Genomic DNA, 17,995 nt, shown 5'->3' with positions numbered 1-17,995 from the left:
TGGTTGAATTGTAATTATATTGTATTAAAGCACTTCGTTTTGTACCTGAATTAAGAATATGCAATTAAGTCAGTTCAGTGATCACATGCACTGGTTGAAATGCAAGGGGCTATGTGCAGAGCACCTGCGTACACATAGGGGGTTTTCAAACTACGCTTCCAACAGCATTCCCTACAGCTCGTTCCAGATCTGGTGTGGGGAGTCTTGCAAGGTGAGGCTGGCATTGCCCCCGGTGCAGGTGGAAGTGCTTTCCATGAGCACAAGGCTATTTGGATCCCTGCAATGAATTTATTCCTAATTGGGAAGTGGTGGTTGTACCATATCAGTCCGACATTTTCAAGTGCATGTGCTTAGGCTTGCAATATAGATTTTTGTTTGCCTTTTAGATAAAAACTGAACAACAAAACTTTTCCTATGAGGCCAAAGAATGATGCCAGAGATGTGTAGCAATGTTAAAGGACCTGCAATTCTCCTTTTCTGGGGATATTATATTTAAATATGTTTCCTATTAAAATGTTGAAATCATCTTTGCCGGAGTGCAATATTTTAGTGGGTCATAATATAACAGACAGTGCTGTACTTTATTGTGGTGTGTATTTGTTTCTTATTGGTTTGTCTGATCTTTTCACGAGTGCTGTTTAATATGTTTGGAGTTATTTTTGTTCATTAAAATTTACAGTGTATTAATGCACAATGCCTTTGAAGTATTTCATGGATGCAATAAATTTTTGTAAAACATGTTTCTCGTCCAAGCATTTAATTTAAGAGATTAATTTTTTCCTACTAAAAATAATAGGTAACTTCTTTTTTTTTGTTCATATTTTACCCATCTAATCCTTAGTCAAATAGTCCTGAGGCCCCTTAGTTTAAAGCTAAAAGGTGTTTAAACATGATGCAGGGCTTAATATGATGGAAACCATTAACAAAGTGTGTTTAATTGCCACATTTGAAAGATGGTGAAAGCTTGTGTGTTTTTGGTAGTATGGATGTGAATGTATTAATTGACAAAGGCCATATAGAAGAGTTCTAGAACCATGGCTTCTGATACAGAGAATGACAGATAAGTGCCATTTTGTATAGTATGAAGCGGCAGAAAGTCTTCACCTCCCACATTCTTATAAACAAGTAATGTCATTTTTGAAGAGAAAGAAAATATGGAAGGTGTGATTAAAACAGTATCAGTATTATGTTGTAGTCATGCATCTGTAGTCTAGCATAAGTGTTTTACAACAACCGAAATTAAGACTGTGCCATATTGTGTTGGCTACCTTCTCATCCTCTACACCAAAATGTGGTGTTGGCCTTAACTGGAATAGAACCTTGTGCTCCTAAGTTCATCCAAATGGTTATATTTCCTTTCCCTAGTTCATAGCATTTCCTCAGATTTATGTCTTGTAAGAGGAAAAATGAATTTTGGTTATAATTAAGTCCCATTTTTCTTGATAGGGCTTATTGCGTTTGAAATTCTTATGTAACTAAATCAAGACTATATTAGTTCAAAGTGCTGATATAGTCAGAAATTTGGTTCATCATGTCACTTTTATTTTATTTTATTTTTTTTTATTTTTTTGCAAAAAGCCTAGCACTGGATACAGTTAAATGTCCCTCCATGTTTGACGTAGGACAGATCATTGGGTAAATGGGATGGTGTCTCCTTTGCAGACTTCCATCAATTTGTATTTCAGTTCTCAAAAAGTTAGGTTCAAAGCCAGTGTCAACTAATGGTACATTTTGCTTACAACTTGAAGAAAAGATTATTTGGCTGGCTAAATGCGGGGAACAAACTTTTAATCCCTTCTCTTAGGAGATCTGTGTTTTTCTCATGGTTGGTGTGCTTCAGGACAAATGTTTTCATGCTGCATAACTTACGAACCAAGGTGTATGCAGGCATCCATGGGCTCATCAGGAGCTCATGAGGCTTCTCAAATTTGCTGTCTACATGGGGAGGCAGCAGAAATGAGGCGTGGCCGGCCACTAGGTGGGTGGCTGATGACCTGCATTTAGTGTGGTTGAACTACAAATTGTGCAGTCCTGCCATAACATTTTTAATTCCATGGATATTTTTTATGATCATGTTTTTATTTTAATGAAGCATAATTGAGATGTTTTATTAAAAGCTAGATAATCAAAGGGCTGAAATCCTAGTCAGGGAGAAATGGTCAAATATGTGTTAATCTCCCCCCCCTGAAAATATGTATGAACTAATGAAGCAGTTAAAATTATTCTCCTCACAATTCTGTGATTTCTTCCTGCTAATAGTTTCTTCCTTCCCCCAAATATATGTTGTGGGTAGATAAATATATCTGTTTGGTTCAAAAATGTAGGAATTCTCAATTGTATTCTTCTATATGCTGAATGGTAGTCTTTATTCTCCACTCTGACTTGCTCCATCCATCCATTAAAATAAGAATGTAGTATATTTGTCAGGCTTGTGTTTTGCATGTCTGCTTCTGCAAATAGGCTGTAGCCCAGTGTCATATGCAAATTTTATTTTTTCTATTTGAGGGGGGGGCTGTTTTGGAATGGTGTGCCACCCCAAGAGCTTTGTGGGACTGCGGAATATGGGGGCACACATTCTCAAAACCTGCTTTGTAGCAACAGGATCCCTTGGCTACAAGTTTTAAATTGCTCACAAATGCTGAATTCTCTGCTAAATTATGAATAATGGCCTCCCCTTCCAGTTGCTTGCTTGATTCATGCCTTTTAATGGGTGGCTGGCAACGTTTTTGCTCATTTTGGAATAGATTACTTCCAAAAAGCTTCCAAGAAAATACATTCCAATGGAATTCGTTTTGCAAATTTGGGGAGATACCTGTGAAGCCCTCTAATTCCTTATCTTCAGCTTCAGTTATGCCAGCAGCTGGGGCTCCTTGGGAAACATAACCACTTAGCAGTATAACTTCTAGCAGAATGTCCATGATATATCTAACTTGGAAATTTCATTATAGCATGCATAATGTTCTACGGAATGGACAGACAGGCCAGAAAAATGTCCCAAAACGTTATTTCTAGGGTTGGGCTGGGCAGTTTCATTTTGTTGTGACAATAGCTATGTGACAGTTAGTGATGGGTAGCTTGTGTGCTTTCTACCATAAATGGATCAGGAAGCATGGTCTCTCAATTTGCTTGCCCGCATCCTCCAGTGCATATGCTTTCTTCCCACTAAGGGGCAAAGTGAAGGGTTACTTCTCCACTTCTTGTCATAGCTCAAGGATCAAAGTGTCTCTTTTGTAGAAGAAGATTACACTAAACTAGGTGACGGCTTGTGTGGCTGTGCTTAAAAGCGAAACAAAAACAAAACACAAACCCCAGCAAGCAATGGAGTACTTCTTTTGAGAAAGGGGGGGGGGGGTTCTGCTAGAAGATGAGCCAAAGGGTGATGGTGCAGGTGAGCTGATGAGGCACAGCTAGATCTCAGGCCACACCTGCAACAGAGATAAAGCAGAATTCTCAAATACTTATTGTGCTGTCCTTCAAGCAGGTCGATGCGCCAAGGTGCTCTTCTGTTACTGAGGTTTTTGTTTTCATCCATTTAATCTTGCTCAGCATTAACTAGGAGGACTAATTATCCAGCTATATGACAACATTCATCGTTTATTCTATTCTTATTGTTGAACCAATGGAACACATCCCTTTTTTTGTCTTGCTTCAAAGAATTGCCAAGAAAATGCTTTTAGAAGAAATCAAAGCCAATCTTTCCTCCGAGGAAGATGTTTCTTCTGATGAAGTGTCTGAGGATGGGAAAAAGAAGACAGGAAAGCCAAGTGAAAACCGGGGTCTCAGTGGTAAGCACCAGATAGCAACACAGTTTTCTGAATCCACTGTAATGTTGAAGCATTTATAGTAGTACCAGCAAGTGTCTCTACAAGAAAATCTGTGACCTCGATAAATATTGAGCCCAGAGGAGAAGCTAGTGATGAAGCCCCTTTTACTTGCTCACTACCACCAGCCTCCTTTATTCAATGAGTGATTAAATTGTGGACGTGGTGATGACCACAGGCATTGGAAGGTCAGGTGGATTTATGGAGGAGATGCCCAAAGTCCACTAGACATAGTGAGCAAAGGGGACCTCTGTATACAGTGGCCATAAACCTCTGAAATCCAGTAGTAAGTGGTGGTGTCAGGGGAGGATCTTGGCCTCTATGCCCTGTTTGTTGGTCCTCTGGGGCAACTGGTTATCCACTCTATGAAACAGGATGCTGAACTAAATGGGCCACTGGTCTGATCCAGCATGGTGGTGGTTATAGATAATTTTGTTGCCACTCAAAGCTTTGTAAGATGTTTAATATTCTGGGAGTTCCTGCAGAGCACAGGATTAATTCTTTCAACCAGAGTAATATTAACAAGCTAAAATGTGAAATGCAATCTTTTAGTGACTGCTGGGCTTCCTTGTAAGTCAGTGCAGTTGGTACAGCATCAGGTTAAATGGATGCACCTCCCTATGATACACTGTTGTACATTATTTCTCCAGATGGCAAAGAGCCTTGTATTGTCTCTCCCCCCCCCTGTAGATGAAGAGAATGAGCAGGAAGAGATCTCTAGCTCTGATTCAGATGTTGAAGAAGCTAAGAAATCTAAATACAGGCACAGACTATTGAGACAGAAGCTGACGATGAGTGATGGAGAATCAGAGGAAGAGAAAAAGGGGAAATCTAAAGAGGCAAAAGAAGTGAAACGCAGAAATAGAAGAAAAGGTACGATGTGTGAAGTGTCTGGACAGCAAGACACTTTTCAGTGTTTCATGTCGCCATTTGACAGTGGATGACATGGACTTTGAACAGGGTTTGCCCCAGAGAATTTGGTTGTCTGTCTGTGAATGGTGATCAAACGGAATTAACCACGACATACCGAAGTACAACATGGGAAGAATTGTGGAATGCTGAATCCAATGTCTTTACACTTTACACTTATCTTTAGCCAGACGCGGATGTTGGATTTTCGTAGGGCAAACGTTAATAAACTCAGAGACAGGGAGTGGAGGGACTACTCATCAAGTTTACAGATGACACCAAATTGGAAGGACTGGCAAATACTCCGGAAGATAGAGACAGAGTTCAACATCTGAACACAATGGAAAAATGGGCAAATGAGAACAAGATGCAATTTAATAAAGATAAGTGTAAAGTTCTGCATCTGGGTCAGAAAAATGAAAAGCATGCCTACTGGATGGGGGATACGCTTCTAGGTAGCACTGTGTGTGAACGAGACCTTGGGGTACTTGTGGATTGTAAACAAAACATGAGCAGGCAGTGTGATGCAGCGGTAAAAAAGGCAAATGCCATTTTGGGCTGTATCAACAGAGGCATCACATCAAAATCACAAGATGTCATAGTCCCATTGTATACGGCACTGGTCAGACCACACTTGGAGTACTGTGTGCAGTTCTGGAGGCCTCACTTCAAGAAGGACGTAGATAAAATTGAAAGGGTACAGAGGAGAGCGACGAGGATGATCTGGGGCCAAGGGACCAAGCCCTATGAAGATAGGTTGAGGGACTTGGGAATGTTCAGCCTGGAGAAAAGGAGGTTGAGAGGGGACATGATAGCCCTCTTTAAGTATTTGAAAGGTTGTCACTTGGAGGAGGGCAGGATGCTGTTTCTGTTGGCTGCAGAGGAGAGGACACGCAGTAATGGGTTTAAACTTCAAGTACAATGATATAGGCTAGATATCAGGAAAAAAAATTTCACAGTCAGAGTAGTTCAGCAGTGGAATAGGCTGCCTAAGGAGGTGGTGAGCTCCCCCTCACTGGTAGTCTTCAAGCAAAGGTTGGATATACACTTTTCTTGGATGCTTTAGGATGCTTAGGGCTAATCCTGCGTTGAGCAGGGGGTTGGACTAGATGGCCTGTATGGCCCCTTCCAACTCTATGATTCTATGATTCTAAATTGCATCTTGTTCTCATTTGCCCATTTTTCCATTGTGTTCAGATCTCGTTGAACTCTGTCTCTATCTTCCAGAGTACTTGCCAGTCATCCCAATTTGGTGTCATATGTAAACTTGATGAGTAGTCCCTCCACCCCCTCATCTAGATCATTAATAAATATGTTAAAAAGTACCAGGATGAGCACCGAGCCCTGAGGTATCCCGCTACTCTCTCCACTGATGAAACACCATTGACAACGACTGAGTGCGGTTCTCTAACCAATGCCCTATCCACCTATCTGAAAATCCAGATTGCAGTATTTCAACTTATCCATCAGAACATCATGGGGAACCTTATCAAAAGCTTTACTAAAATCCAAGTAAACGACATCAACCGAATTTCCACAATCCAGTAAACCTGTTACTTGGTCAAAAAAGGAAACCAGGTTGGTCTGACAGGACCTGTTGAAGACAAATCCATGCTGACTTCCTTGGATCACCAAATTGGATCCAGATATTTGCAGATCACTCCCTTTTATATCTGCTCCATTATCTTCCCCACAACAGAGGTCAGACTCACTGGTCTGTAGTTTCCCGGGTCAACCTTCCTCCCTTTTTTGAAGATCGGAATAACGTTTGCTCTCTTCCAGTCCTCCGGGACATCTCCAGTCCTTAAAGAGGTCCCGAAGATGATGGACAAGGGCTGTGCAAGTTCTCTGGAAAGTTCTTTGAGCACTCTCTGGTGCATTTCAATGGCAAGACATTGGATCTTGCTTAAGACAAGGATAGGTTATTGAATTTTGAGCAATGGGGTCAGATTTCCAGATTATCCTGGGTTCCTTTCAGGCTTCAGACTTGTTTAACTGTATTTTGATTGATTGATTGATTGTATTTATAAACTGCCCTTTCCTGCAGATCAGGGTGGTTTACATAGAACTTAGGAGAACATAAGGATAAGTACAGTGTAAATCAGTAGTCAAATAAGCATCAAGTAAACAGCAGTAATAACATATAACAGTGTTTTCCTGACATTCTATGACTGGTAATAGTAACATTAAGCATACAACTGTGACCCGAAAGGTTGGTCAGTTCAGGATTCAGGTCAGGGGAGGAGTTCTGGGAAGCCCAGCAGATTTTATTGGATTAGTCAACCTTAACCAAATGCCTGGCAGAAGAGCTCCATTTCGCAGGCTCTGCAGAAATGTGCGAATTCTGGGCTTTATTAAAACACAAGTAGTTTGAATGAACAGTTTGCTTCCAGAGTTTTAGAGCGCTGCTTTACCCATCTGTAAAAATTATCATAAACTTTGTCCAGTTTGAGACATATTAAATTAGCAAAATTATCTTTTAATCTGCTATTGACTGCTATTGTCTGCCCAATCTCATTATTAAAGGTACACATATGGCCAGCAAGTGGCCCTGTTCTCCCCTTTCTCTTGCCATTCATGTTATGCTGCCTTTTGTTAGCTTGGTATGAAACAATAAATACTTACTTAACTGCTGAGTGTAGCAATTGTGATAGTCCTCTTTCTGTTTTTGTTTTTATAGTGAGTAGTGAGGATTCAGATAATTCAGAAGCAAATGAATCCGGAGCCAGCGAAGATGTCAGTGAATCAGAAGATGACCAGCGTCCTAGAACAAGGTATGAAATGTTTCATAAAAGTGTTGGACTTCCCTTTTTTATTTTTTAAAGGTGAGGATCTTACTGTGTACAGGAAACTTTAGAGGATGGAAAAACATGTAATGAAGGATACTGGACATGGACACAAATCCACAGAGAAAAGGGAATTAATCTGTGCTGCTTGTCTGAGGAGTCCTTGAAGATTCTTTGGGAAGATAGCTGCTTTTATTCCTGAAAAATAGTGACTTGGACTCCTACTACTTGACCAGAATACACTTCTGATGCATCTGGAGTGACTCTTCCAATTTAACAGCAACAACAACAATCATGTTTTATTTATTACCTGCCCTCTCTTTCACGACTCAGGGTGGGATACAACCTCTCAGGGTGGGATACAACCCTGATCACCTTCAAATATAAAAACTTGATTAAACTAATTAATTAAAACATTAGCACTAATGTTGCCCATTTTTTTAGTATCTTATCAAAAAGGCAGGGGAGGGTCATAAAACACTTCAGATGGGATAAATGTTGTGTCCTCTGTGCCCTGAAACAGTTTTGTTGGGAGTCCTGACCTTCTCAGAGCTGGTGTGTGTGTGGTGGGGGTGGCTAGCATAAGGAGAATTAATATTCCTCCCTAGCAGACTTTTTCCAGGGATCCAATATGGGCTACTGGAGTAGAGTTAGAACTGGGGTTCAAATCCCCACTCAGTCTTGAAGCCCCCTGGCTGATCTGGAGGCCTTTTTCCTCCCTCTTATCCTAAGCCCCTTTAGAAAGTGGCTTAGAGGGGCAGGTGACCCAAAGAGTGATAACATGCCACCCTGGATTATATGGAGGAAAGGCAGGATAAAAATGTGATGGCTTCTGCTTGGAGGGGGAAACAAGAGAACAGGAGGATATGGATGGCTGTGCAGTTAGAAAACCAGAAAAGATTCTGCTGATGTTGTAATTGGCCAAAAAAGGATTAATTTAAGAACAGCTCTGTCTGCTACTTAGTAGTAAATAGTGAGTCTTCACTTTCTTAGATCTGCCAAGAAAGCAGAGTTAGAAGAAAATCAGCGGAGTTATAAGCAGAAAAAGAAAAGACGGCGCATAAAGGTCCAGGACGATTCATCCAGTGACAACAAGAAGGTATCACATTCTTGTGGCCAGGAGTCAGAAAATGTTGAAACATTGTTTTTTTTGTTTTGTTTGTTTGTTTGTTTTTTACCTCAGGAAGGATTTTAAATTATTCCCTAAAGGGCATCCTGTCTCCACGTACAATAAGCATTATTTGAAACTGAGGGAAAATTTAAAAGCAGCTTATGTTAAGTCCAGAGGCGGAAGTGAATGAGCTGTTCACTGGAAAAATGTCAAAGCTAGTACTGGTTTTATGGAAGTCCCTCTTCACACTCTCTTTAGATCCTGGCCGTTACTTGCTGCTTAAGTAGCATAAGTTGGATCGAATATATTTTGATCCATTATTTAGACTTGTGTTTGTCGTCATCTCCCTCAGCGAGGAAGACAGAATATGAATGAAGTTAATGATATGACTATAATCCTGATTATGGAAATGTTTAAAGGTGATTTTGGTGAAAAAATCTGCTAGAAATATATTGGAATTCCTGTTTCTGTTTGCACCTTCTACATCTACCCTTTCTGCTCCTTCTCTGTTTTGGTCTATATGGCGTGGTGTCCACTCTCGAGATTGGAGGGAGAAAGGGCTACTGTCAGAAGAAAGTACTGAAAAGTATTGGGATGGGGAGGCCTTTGGGTGTGTTTCTCAGAAGCCAGACTTTGGAGTTTAGGGCAGTACTAAACTACCCATGCAGTTGGGAGTTATCAAGTTAGTCTGTCTGTCTGTATTCGTTTCCTTGGCATTAGAATAATTTGCTTACTTTACTTTAGTCGCAGTCCTCATGGCAAATACTAAAAGGCAGTAGGCTCTCCCAACGTTTTCCTTGGATTTCAACAGAGTAATTCTGAGGATGAAGATAACGATGATGATGACGATGATTCAAAATCTCCTGGGAAAGGCAGGAAAAAAATACGGAAAATTATAAAAGATGATAAGCTCAGAAGAGAAACTCAAAATGCGTTAAAAGAAGAGGAGGAGAGAAGACGACGGATTGCAGAAAGGGAGCGTGAGAGGATAAAGCTAAGAGAGGTACTTTCCCTTCCTGGGCTTTCTTTTTAAAAGAAAAGGGTTAACTGGTTTATTTTAAAAATCAAGAATACAAAGATAATTTTTTGAAAGCCTGACAAAGCTTTTGAATTCTAATCTGACATTTTCAAGATTACTCTGCTTCAGTTGCGCAAAGCTTTAATTAATTAATTAATTTATTTATTTATTTGTTTAGATTTCTATGCCGCCCATTTGTTTGCAGCTCTGGGCGGTTTACACAGAACATTATAACTTACATGAAACATTATGCAGCCTATAACATCAAAACAACTTTCAAAAACATCAAAAGATTACAAAACCACAATTATAATATAATAACAATTAACAGTAACTTTGGGGAGAGTCATGGGCAGGTGTCTGGGGGGACCAGCAGGTGTTCTGAGTCGGTCGGCCTCAAGCAAATGCCTGGTGGAAGAGCTCCCTCTTGCAGGCCCTGCGGAACAGTGGAAGTTCAGGCAAGGCTCTGATCTCCTCAGGGAGCTCGTTCAACCAGGTGGGGGCCAGGACTGAGAAGGCTCTGGCCCTTGTTGAGCCAGTTGGAGGTGGCAGAGCGTAAGACTCTTTTGGGTGTATAGGCAGGGAGGTGGTCTCTCAGATACACTGGGCCCAAACCGTGTATGGCCTTAAAGGTGATTACCAGAACCTTAAGCTTAATCCGGAGTTCAACTGGGAGCCAGCCAGGTTGTTGGAGTACCGGCCGGATGTGGTATCTCCATGATGTTTTAGTGAGAATCCTGTCCGCAGCATTCTGCACCAGTTGTAGTTTCTGGATCAAGGATGAGCGTAGGCCTGTGTAGAGCGAGTTGCAGAAGTCCAGCCTAGAGGTGACCGTCGCATGGATCACTGTGGCTAGGTGTTCTGGGTCCAGGTAGGGCGCTAGTAGCTTGGCTTGGCGGAGGTGGTAGAATGCCAGCCTCGCAACCTTTGTGACCTGGGCTTCCATTGTAAGGGAAGCATCCAGGATCACGCCCAGGTTCCTGGCAGAGTGCGTTGGTGAGAGCTGCACACCATCCAGGGTGGGCAGACGCGCTTCCTCCCATGGTCCCTTCCTACCCAACCATAGGACCTCCGTCTTTGTAGGGTTGAGCTTCAGGCAACTCTGCTTGATCCATTTTGTCACTGCTTCCAGACATCTAGCTAAGGATTCTGGGGGGGAGTCTGGGCGAGGAAGAGCTGGGTGTCATCCGCATATTGGTGGCAACCCAGCCCAAACCTGAGCCAGAGGGCGCATAAAGATGTTAACTAAGATAGGAGAGAGGACTGCTCCTTATGGGACTCCACGTGTGAGCTGGTGTTGGTTAGATATTCTCTCTCCTATCACTACCCTCTGTCCACGGCCCCGAAGGAAGGAATTCTGCCATTTGGGGGCAGTTCCTCGTATTCCAGTGTCGGCGAGGCGGCGAGCTAGGAACTAATGGTCTACTGTGTCAAACGCTGCCGATAGGTCCAATAGTATGAGCAGTGCTGACCCGCCCTGGTCTAGATGGCGTCGGAGTTCATCCATCAGGGCGACTAGCGCTGTCTCCACCCCACGTCCAGGCTGGAAGCCCGACTGAAATGGGTCAAGGGCTGAAGTTTCCTCCAGGAATGCTGATATTTGGTCCACAGCAGCCCTTTCGACTAACTTCCCCAGAAACGCTAAGTGCGAAACGGGGCGATAGTTGTCAGGGTCTTGCACAGCCAGGGATGGTTTCTTGAATAACGGGCAAACCACTGCCTCTTTTAATCCCTTCGAGAATTCTCCTGTTGAGAAGGAGAGGTTAATTATTTCCCGGAGGGGGGCTCCTCTTCTTCTGTCTGTTGTTTTTAGGAGCCACGATGGACATGGGTCTAGTGGGCAAGTGGTTGGCCTCTGTCAAACGTTGCAAGAACTCACAACAAGCTTCTTTAATAAAGAAAGCGTTTATTGAGAAGCTACTTCATACACCTAAGCTAAAAAAGTCAAATCTGCCTGAGGACAGATTTGCCTTCCCTTATCAAGGCAGTTCTCCCACCTAAAACTTGAAAGTTCCCAAGGGAGGGGGAAAGGAGGCGGCAGGTGCCATAAAACACAGTGTTACAATTCGCACGTCCTTGGTCTTCTCCGGACAAGATAAGATGTTATGGTTACAAAAGGCAGACCCGGCCAAGAGGTTCAAAAGACAAATAATTCACAGCTCTCTGTGATAACAGGGTGCACAACATAGTTTCAGTTTCAAGCAAGCATGCAAGCATAATATATGGGCCTGGGGCCTAAAGAACAAAGCAAGGAAAAGGTTAAACAAATAAATGTGGAGAGACTCATGCTAACTCATGGCAGGGTTCAGCAGCAATCCTGACATTCCTCCGCATTAAAAATAGCCCCCACCCCTCACCCCGCATCCACTGGCCGAGGGCACAGCGGGAAGGCCCGATGGAAAGCACGAAGCAAGCGAGGGGCTTTTACATCAGTAGCCTCCACCTACTCCCGTTCCCCCGAGGGGAAATCCTTCCAGTCCACTAAGTATTGAAGCCGCCCCTTATGAATGCGGGAGTCCAAGATTTGGTTGACCTCGTAGTGGGTGTCTTTATCAATAAAGACTGGAACAGGCTTTGAGCACGGAGGGTGCCAGGCGTCCGGCAGGGGGGCACATCGCAGCAAGCTGGAATGAAAAACCGGATGCACATTCCTGTAAGTTTTTGGTAGCCCCAATTCAACAGTTACAGCATTGATCACTCTAGTGACAGGGAAAGGTCCCACGAATTTGGGGCCCAATTTGCGGGACTTCTGTTGACAACGCAGGTTTTTTGTAGAGAGGTAGACCTGGTCACCCATGCCGGAGCAGGAGCGCGGCGCTTGTCTGCGTGGGACTTATAAGAACATTTAGCCTCCTCCAGGCTGGAGACAATCGACGGCCAGGCTTCACAAATGTCTTTAGCCCATTTGGTCACATCAGGGGCCTGGGGGGAAACTAGCTCCCAGGTGGGAGCCGCGAGTAGGTCAGTTCCATAGACCACTTTGAACGGGGACACCCCAGTGGACGCATGAACCCCGTTATTATAAGCAAACTCGGCCAAAGGCAGGAGAGAGACCCAATCGTTCTGCTGATGGTTAATAAAGCAGCGCAAGTACTGTTCCAGTATTTGATTCACACGTTCAGTCTGCCCATTGGATTCCGGATGGTAGCCTGAAGTAAGGGCTTGCTCCACCCCCAGCAATCGCAAAAACTCCTGCCAGAACTTGGCAACGAACTGGGGGCCCCGATCCGAAAGCAATCTCCTAGGGATACCATGTAGTCTAAAAACGTGGGTAATGAACATGGAGGCAAGTTTGGACGCTGAAGGCAATCCCACGCAGGGGATGAAGTGAGCCTGTTTCGAAAAGGCATCTACCACAACCCAAATCACGTTTTTTCCCTGGCTTAGGGGTAAATCCGTTATAAAGTCCATTGTCACGTCGGACCAGGGACAGGAGGGGGTGGGCAGGGGCTGCAGTAACCCCCGCTTTCTGCCCCCCAACGGTTTGGAAGCGAGGCAGGTGGGGCACCCTTGCACGTATTTCTCCACATCCCCCCTCAGGGATGGCCACCAGTAGTGCCTCCTGACCAAGTGCAGAGTTTTCACAAAACCAAAGTGCCCTGCGGTCTTTGCATCGTGGCACAACTTCAAAACCTCTCCCCGCGCCGCGGCAGGGACGTAAAGGCGCTCGTCTTTGAAAAACAGGCCCCCCTTGTCGACCAGAGTGGGCCGCAGCGAGGTAAACTCCCTGTCCTGTAGAACCTCCTTCTGAACCCACCCACCGGGTACTGAACTGCCCCCTTTTGCTTTGCTGCGAGTTACGGCAGCCAACCCCAACTGGGCGGGCGTGAACCAATGGGTCTCATTTGCTGTTGTACTGTGGCAAGCGCGAAAGGGCGTCTGCTAAAAAGTTCAGTTTGCCGGGCAGATGTTTGAGGGAGAAGTTGAACCGGGAGAAAAACTCCGCCCACCGCATCTGTTTCGCGGACAAGGAGCGAGGCTGTTTGAGTGCCTGAAGGTTTTTGTGATCCGTCCAAACCACGAACGGAACCGCAGACCCTTCCAGCCAATGCCTCCAAGTAGCGAGGGCTAGTTTCACCGCCGCCGCCTCCTTTTTCCCAGATCACCCAGTTGCGTTCTGGACCCGAAAACTTCTTAGATAAATAGGCAAGCGGGTGCAATTTCCCATCCTCCCCTTCCTGGAGGATCACGGCCCCCATGGCCACATCCGAAGAGTCTACTTGCACCGTAAATTGCTTGGCTGGGTCAGCGTGGGCTAGCACCAGTTCAGACGTAAAAAGGCACTTCAGTTCCTCAAACACCCCCTGGCAGAGCCGACCCGCCGCCTTTCCCCCCTCCTTGATCTTTAACAAGTCTGTTAGGGGCAGGGCCACTTTGGCAAAGTTGGGGATGAATGTTCTGTAGAAATTGGTGAACCCTAAGAAGCTCTGGAATTGTCTCCGAGTTTTGGGCGGCTCCCAGGCCAATAGGTCCCGTACTTTCCCCGGGTCCATTTCAATCCCTGCCTTGGAGACTCTGAACCCCAGGAACTCCACCGCCTCCCGATGGAACTCGCATTTCGACAGTTTGGCAAACAACTGGTGCTTCCGTACCCGACTGAGCACCTCCTGGACTAGTTTCACGTGCTCAGCAAGCTTGTCTGAATACACCAAACTGTCATCAATGTACACCAACACCCCCTGGTACAGCAAATCATGCATAATTTCATTAATCATATTCATGAACACGCCCGGAGCGCCAGCGAGGCCGAACGGCATGACGCTATACTCAAATTGGCCCAGGGGGGTGTTGAACGCCGTCAGGTACTCGTGCCCCCTCTTAATACGGACCCGGTAGTAAGCTTCCCTCAGGTCTAATTTTGTAAAAATCCTCGCCTTTCCCAAGTGCCCCAGCAAGTCTTTGATGAGCGGCAAGGGGTAGGCGTTGGAGGTGGAAACAGCGTTCAACCCACGATAGTCCGTGCAAAGGCGGAGGGAACCGTCCTTCTTTTTCACAAAAAGGACCGGGGCCGCCAGGGAGGAGGTGGCCGGCCGAATGAAACCTCTAGCCAGGTTTTTGTCCAAGAACTCCCTGAGCTCCTTCATCTCCCGTGGGCTCATGGAGTACAATTTTGCTTTGGGTAAGGGCTCTCCCTTTTTTAGTTCGATCGCACAGTCTGTCTTGCGATGGGGGGGCACCTGATTACATTCTGCTTCCGCAAAAACATCCTCAAACCCTCGATACTCCTTCGGGAGCGTTGGCACCCCCGCCACCGCGGCCACGACCAGCCCATCCGGGCTCGGTGGGGGCCTTTGGTGCTGCTTGCATCCTGGAGAAGAAAATTTTACGATCCCCTTCTTCCACTTCACCGTGGGGTCATGCTCCCTTAGCCAGTCCAGACCCAGCACGCAAGGAAAAGCGGAATGGGGGGCCACCAAGGGCTGAATCTGCTCCCAATGTTTGTCAATGTCCAAGTCCATGGGGAGCGTTTTTACTGTCGCTTCCCCTCCCGGGGCGCACTCCCCATCCAGCTGGGTAATGGGTAGGGGCTCCCTCAAAGGTACCTTCCCCACCCCCAAAGTCTCAGCCAACGCGGGGCTCACCAGGGTTTTAATGCAGCCCGAGTCCACAATACAGCGCACCCCCAATTGTTTCCCCGAGTTGGGTTCCGTGAGGGTGGCAGGCAAAAGAACCAAAGGAGAGTCACTCACCGAGCGTTTGCCCCTGCCTGGGACCTGCTGGCGGGGCGCCTTTACAGCAGGTCGTCTTCGTTTCCCGACGGCTCCTCGGAGTGCTGTCCTTCCTTCTGACTGCTGTCCCCGGAGTCTCCTGCAGAAGGCACCCCTCTGGCCGGGGCCAGGAGGGACTTGACGGTCTTCTTAGGAGCCGGTTTCTTTGTTGCCAATCCCCGAGCAGGTGCGCTACTCGCCGGCTTGGCCTCGGTTGGACTGGTGCCTCCTGTCTTCGCTGGGCACTTGGCAAGGAAATGGCCCGTCTGGCCGCAGCCCAGGCACAAACCTTTCTCGAAACGGCGGGTCCGTTCGCTGGGGTCCACTCTGGGTTTAGGCTTGGTTTTCTTGGGGGTTGAGGTCTTCGCTCCCGCCTTTTCCTTGCCTCCGCTGAACTCCACCGCGCGGAGCAGCCGGCTTTCCATCTCTCCAGCCAGGTGCACCCACCCCATCACGGTCGCTGGGTTGTCTATAAGGAGGCACTTGCTAGCCAGGTTCCCGGAGAGTCCCCCCACAAAGGCGTTCACCCTCCGTGGTTCCGTCCAGTCTGGAACCGCCGCAGACAGCTTCCGGAACTCCCGCGCGTACTCCGCCACCGTCTTCGGCCCTTTCTTGAGCGCCTTGAGTTCCTTTTCGGACATCTCTTTCTCGAATGGCTCCACATACATCAGGCGCATGGTTCTGATGAAATGGTTGTAGTTACGCACTGCTCTCGGGTTGTAGCGGTAAAGATCCATGAACCACTTGGCTGCCTCTCCTTCCAAGCATTCACCCACGAACCTGATGTGCTCCGCATCATCTTGGAACGTGAAGCCCATGTCCATCATATAGGCTTGCAAGTGGACCAGGAATCCTGGGAAAGCTGTCAATTCTCCAGAGAAACGAGCCTTGAATTTGTATGTGCTCCGCATTTCCACTCCGCGGAGGTGCGGGGGTAGACGGCCAGGGCCCCAATCCCCCAGCGCTCTCGCATCACGGGGACGCGGGCGCATCCCGCGCCCAACGCCCGCAGCCGCTCCAGCCGCCGCTGCTCACCATAATTGTTGCCTTCGTCCTGCATGTGGAGAGACTCATGCTAACTCATGGCAGGGTTCAGCAGCAATCCTGACAGCCTCGTTGCTGCTAGCATCCTGTCCACTTCAGTTTGTGAGAGTCGTCTGAAGTGACTCATTGTTCTCTCCAAAGACGGCCAAGGGGCCTCTAGTTTACTTTCTGTGTCTAAAGTTGAAGGTAGGTTACCACGAAGCCTCAAGATTTTGTCTGTGAAGTGACTCGCAAATGCCTCACAGCTAATGTCCAATTGGCTATTGTTTTGGTGCCCTTCATTGAGGGTGGTGAGAGATTGGACTATCCTGCATAATTGTGCCGGGTGTGAGTGCTCAGACGCGATGCTAGGCGAGTAAAAGTTGCGTTCCACTGACTTCACCGCCATCTCATAGGCTCTTAACTGCATTCTATAAGATGTTCTCGATTCTTCATTGCGAGTCTTCCTCCAAACTCGCTCTAGCTGTCTCAGTTCCCGTTTCTTCTGGTGGAGCTCCTCCGTATACCATGGAGCCCACTTGAGACGGGGTCGGAGAGGGCGTTTGGGAGCTATCTCATCAATGGCTGCCAGCTTTCTGTCATGCCAGTCGCTGACCAGTCCATCTAGAGAAGTGCCGGGAGGCATTGGGTCCCGCAGAGCATTCAGGAATCCAATTGGATCCATAAGTCTCCGCAGGCAAGCTGAAATGTGTTTGGTGCCCAGTTGAAGGAGAGGTGGCAACCTAAGCCGAGTCTTCAGGGTATAGTGGTCCGACCATGGCACGGCATTAGTCGTGACCGGATCCACACTCAACCCTGCTCCGAAAATCAAGTCCAGGGTGTGACCTGCTTGGTGGGTAGGGCCAACAACAAATTGCGAGAGCCCTAGCGTCGCCATGGCTGACACCAGGTCCAGGCCGTTGCCAGAAGACGGCAATTCCGCATGGACATTAAAGTCCCCCAGAATTAATAGTCTGGGGAACTGTAGTGCCCAGGCGGCCGCCGTCTCTAGCAAGGCTGGCAGGGTATCTGGAGGTCCATTGGGTGCGCGATACACCAGCCAGATGGCCATGCTCTCGGTTGTGACCCACCCGAGGCCAACACACTCAATTCCTGGGATTGTCGGTGCAGGGAGAGCCCTGAAGGAGATGTTATTACGGATCAGGACTGCCACTCCTCCTCCCTGCCCCACGGTCCGCGACTGATGGAAGACAGAGAACCCGGCAGGGGCAGCTCTTTGAGAACCCGGCAGGGGCAGCTCATTTCTGGACCAAGTTTCCTTCACGCATGCCAGCTCTACCCCCTGCTCTGCAAAGTAAGCTTGCAGAGTGGAGGCTTTGTTATTAATCGACCTGACATTGCACAGCATCAGTGTGTCGCAGGTGGGTTGTTCACCCTTGCCTCCACCCTAGTGGCTCGAGAGATGGGGCGGAGGTTAGAAGGGGTTCGAGCTTGGCCATTTCTCAAGCCCTTTCTATATATATATATATGTTTTTATAGTATCAATTTTTAATACAGAATGATTGCTTCTGATTTCAGGGGTATTCACCAATATCCAGTGTGAAAAAGAGGACCTTTAAAATACTTATGTACTTTGGGTTCAGTAAAGATCATGGTCT

The 17,995-nt window shown here is 46.5% G+C and overlaps 1 protein-coding gene across 2 annotated transcripts in view; it reads left to right on the top strand.

Annotated features, from left to right (window-relative positions):
- ATRX (ATRX chromatin remodeler) overlaps positions 1–17,995 on the top strand; it is a 115,800-nt gene that overhangs the window by 52,318 nt on the left and 45,487 nt on the right. For both annotated transcript variants that reach the window (XM_077309147.1, XM_077309146.1), the window contains 5 exons: positions 3,655–3,785; positions 4,512–4,694; positions 7,411–7,504; positions 8,510–8,615; positions 9,439–9,630. In XM_077309147.1, coding sequence (XP_077165262.1) covers positions 3,655–3,785; positions 4,512–4,694; positions 7,411–7,504; positions 8,510–8,615; positions 9,439–9,630 — 706 coding nt within the window. The remainder of the gene's footprint in view (positions 1–3,654; positions 3,786–4,511; positions 4,695–7,410; positions 7,505–8,509; positions 8,616–9,438; positions 9,631–17,995) is intronic.

This window comes from Paroedura picta, chromosome 13, assembly GCF_049243985.1.
Source record: "Paroedura picta isolate Pp20150507F chromosome 13, Ppicta_v3.0, whole genome shotgun sequence".
In the NCBI taxonomy this organism is placed as follows: Eukaryota; Metazoa; Chordata; class Lepidosauria; order Squamata; family Gekkonidae; genus Paroedura; species Paroedura picta.
Note: the sequence above shows the minus strand (reverse complement) of the source record. Positions and strands in the feature narration are given on the sequence as shown.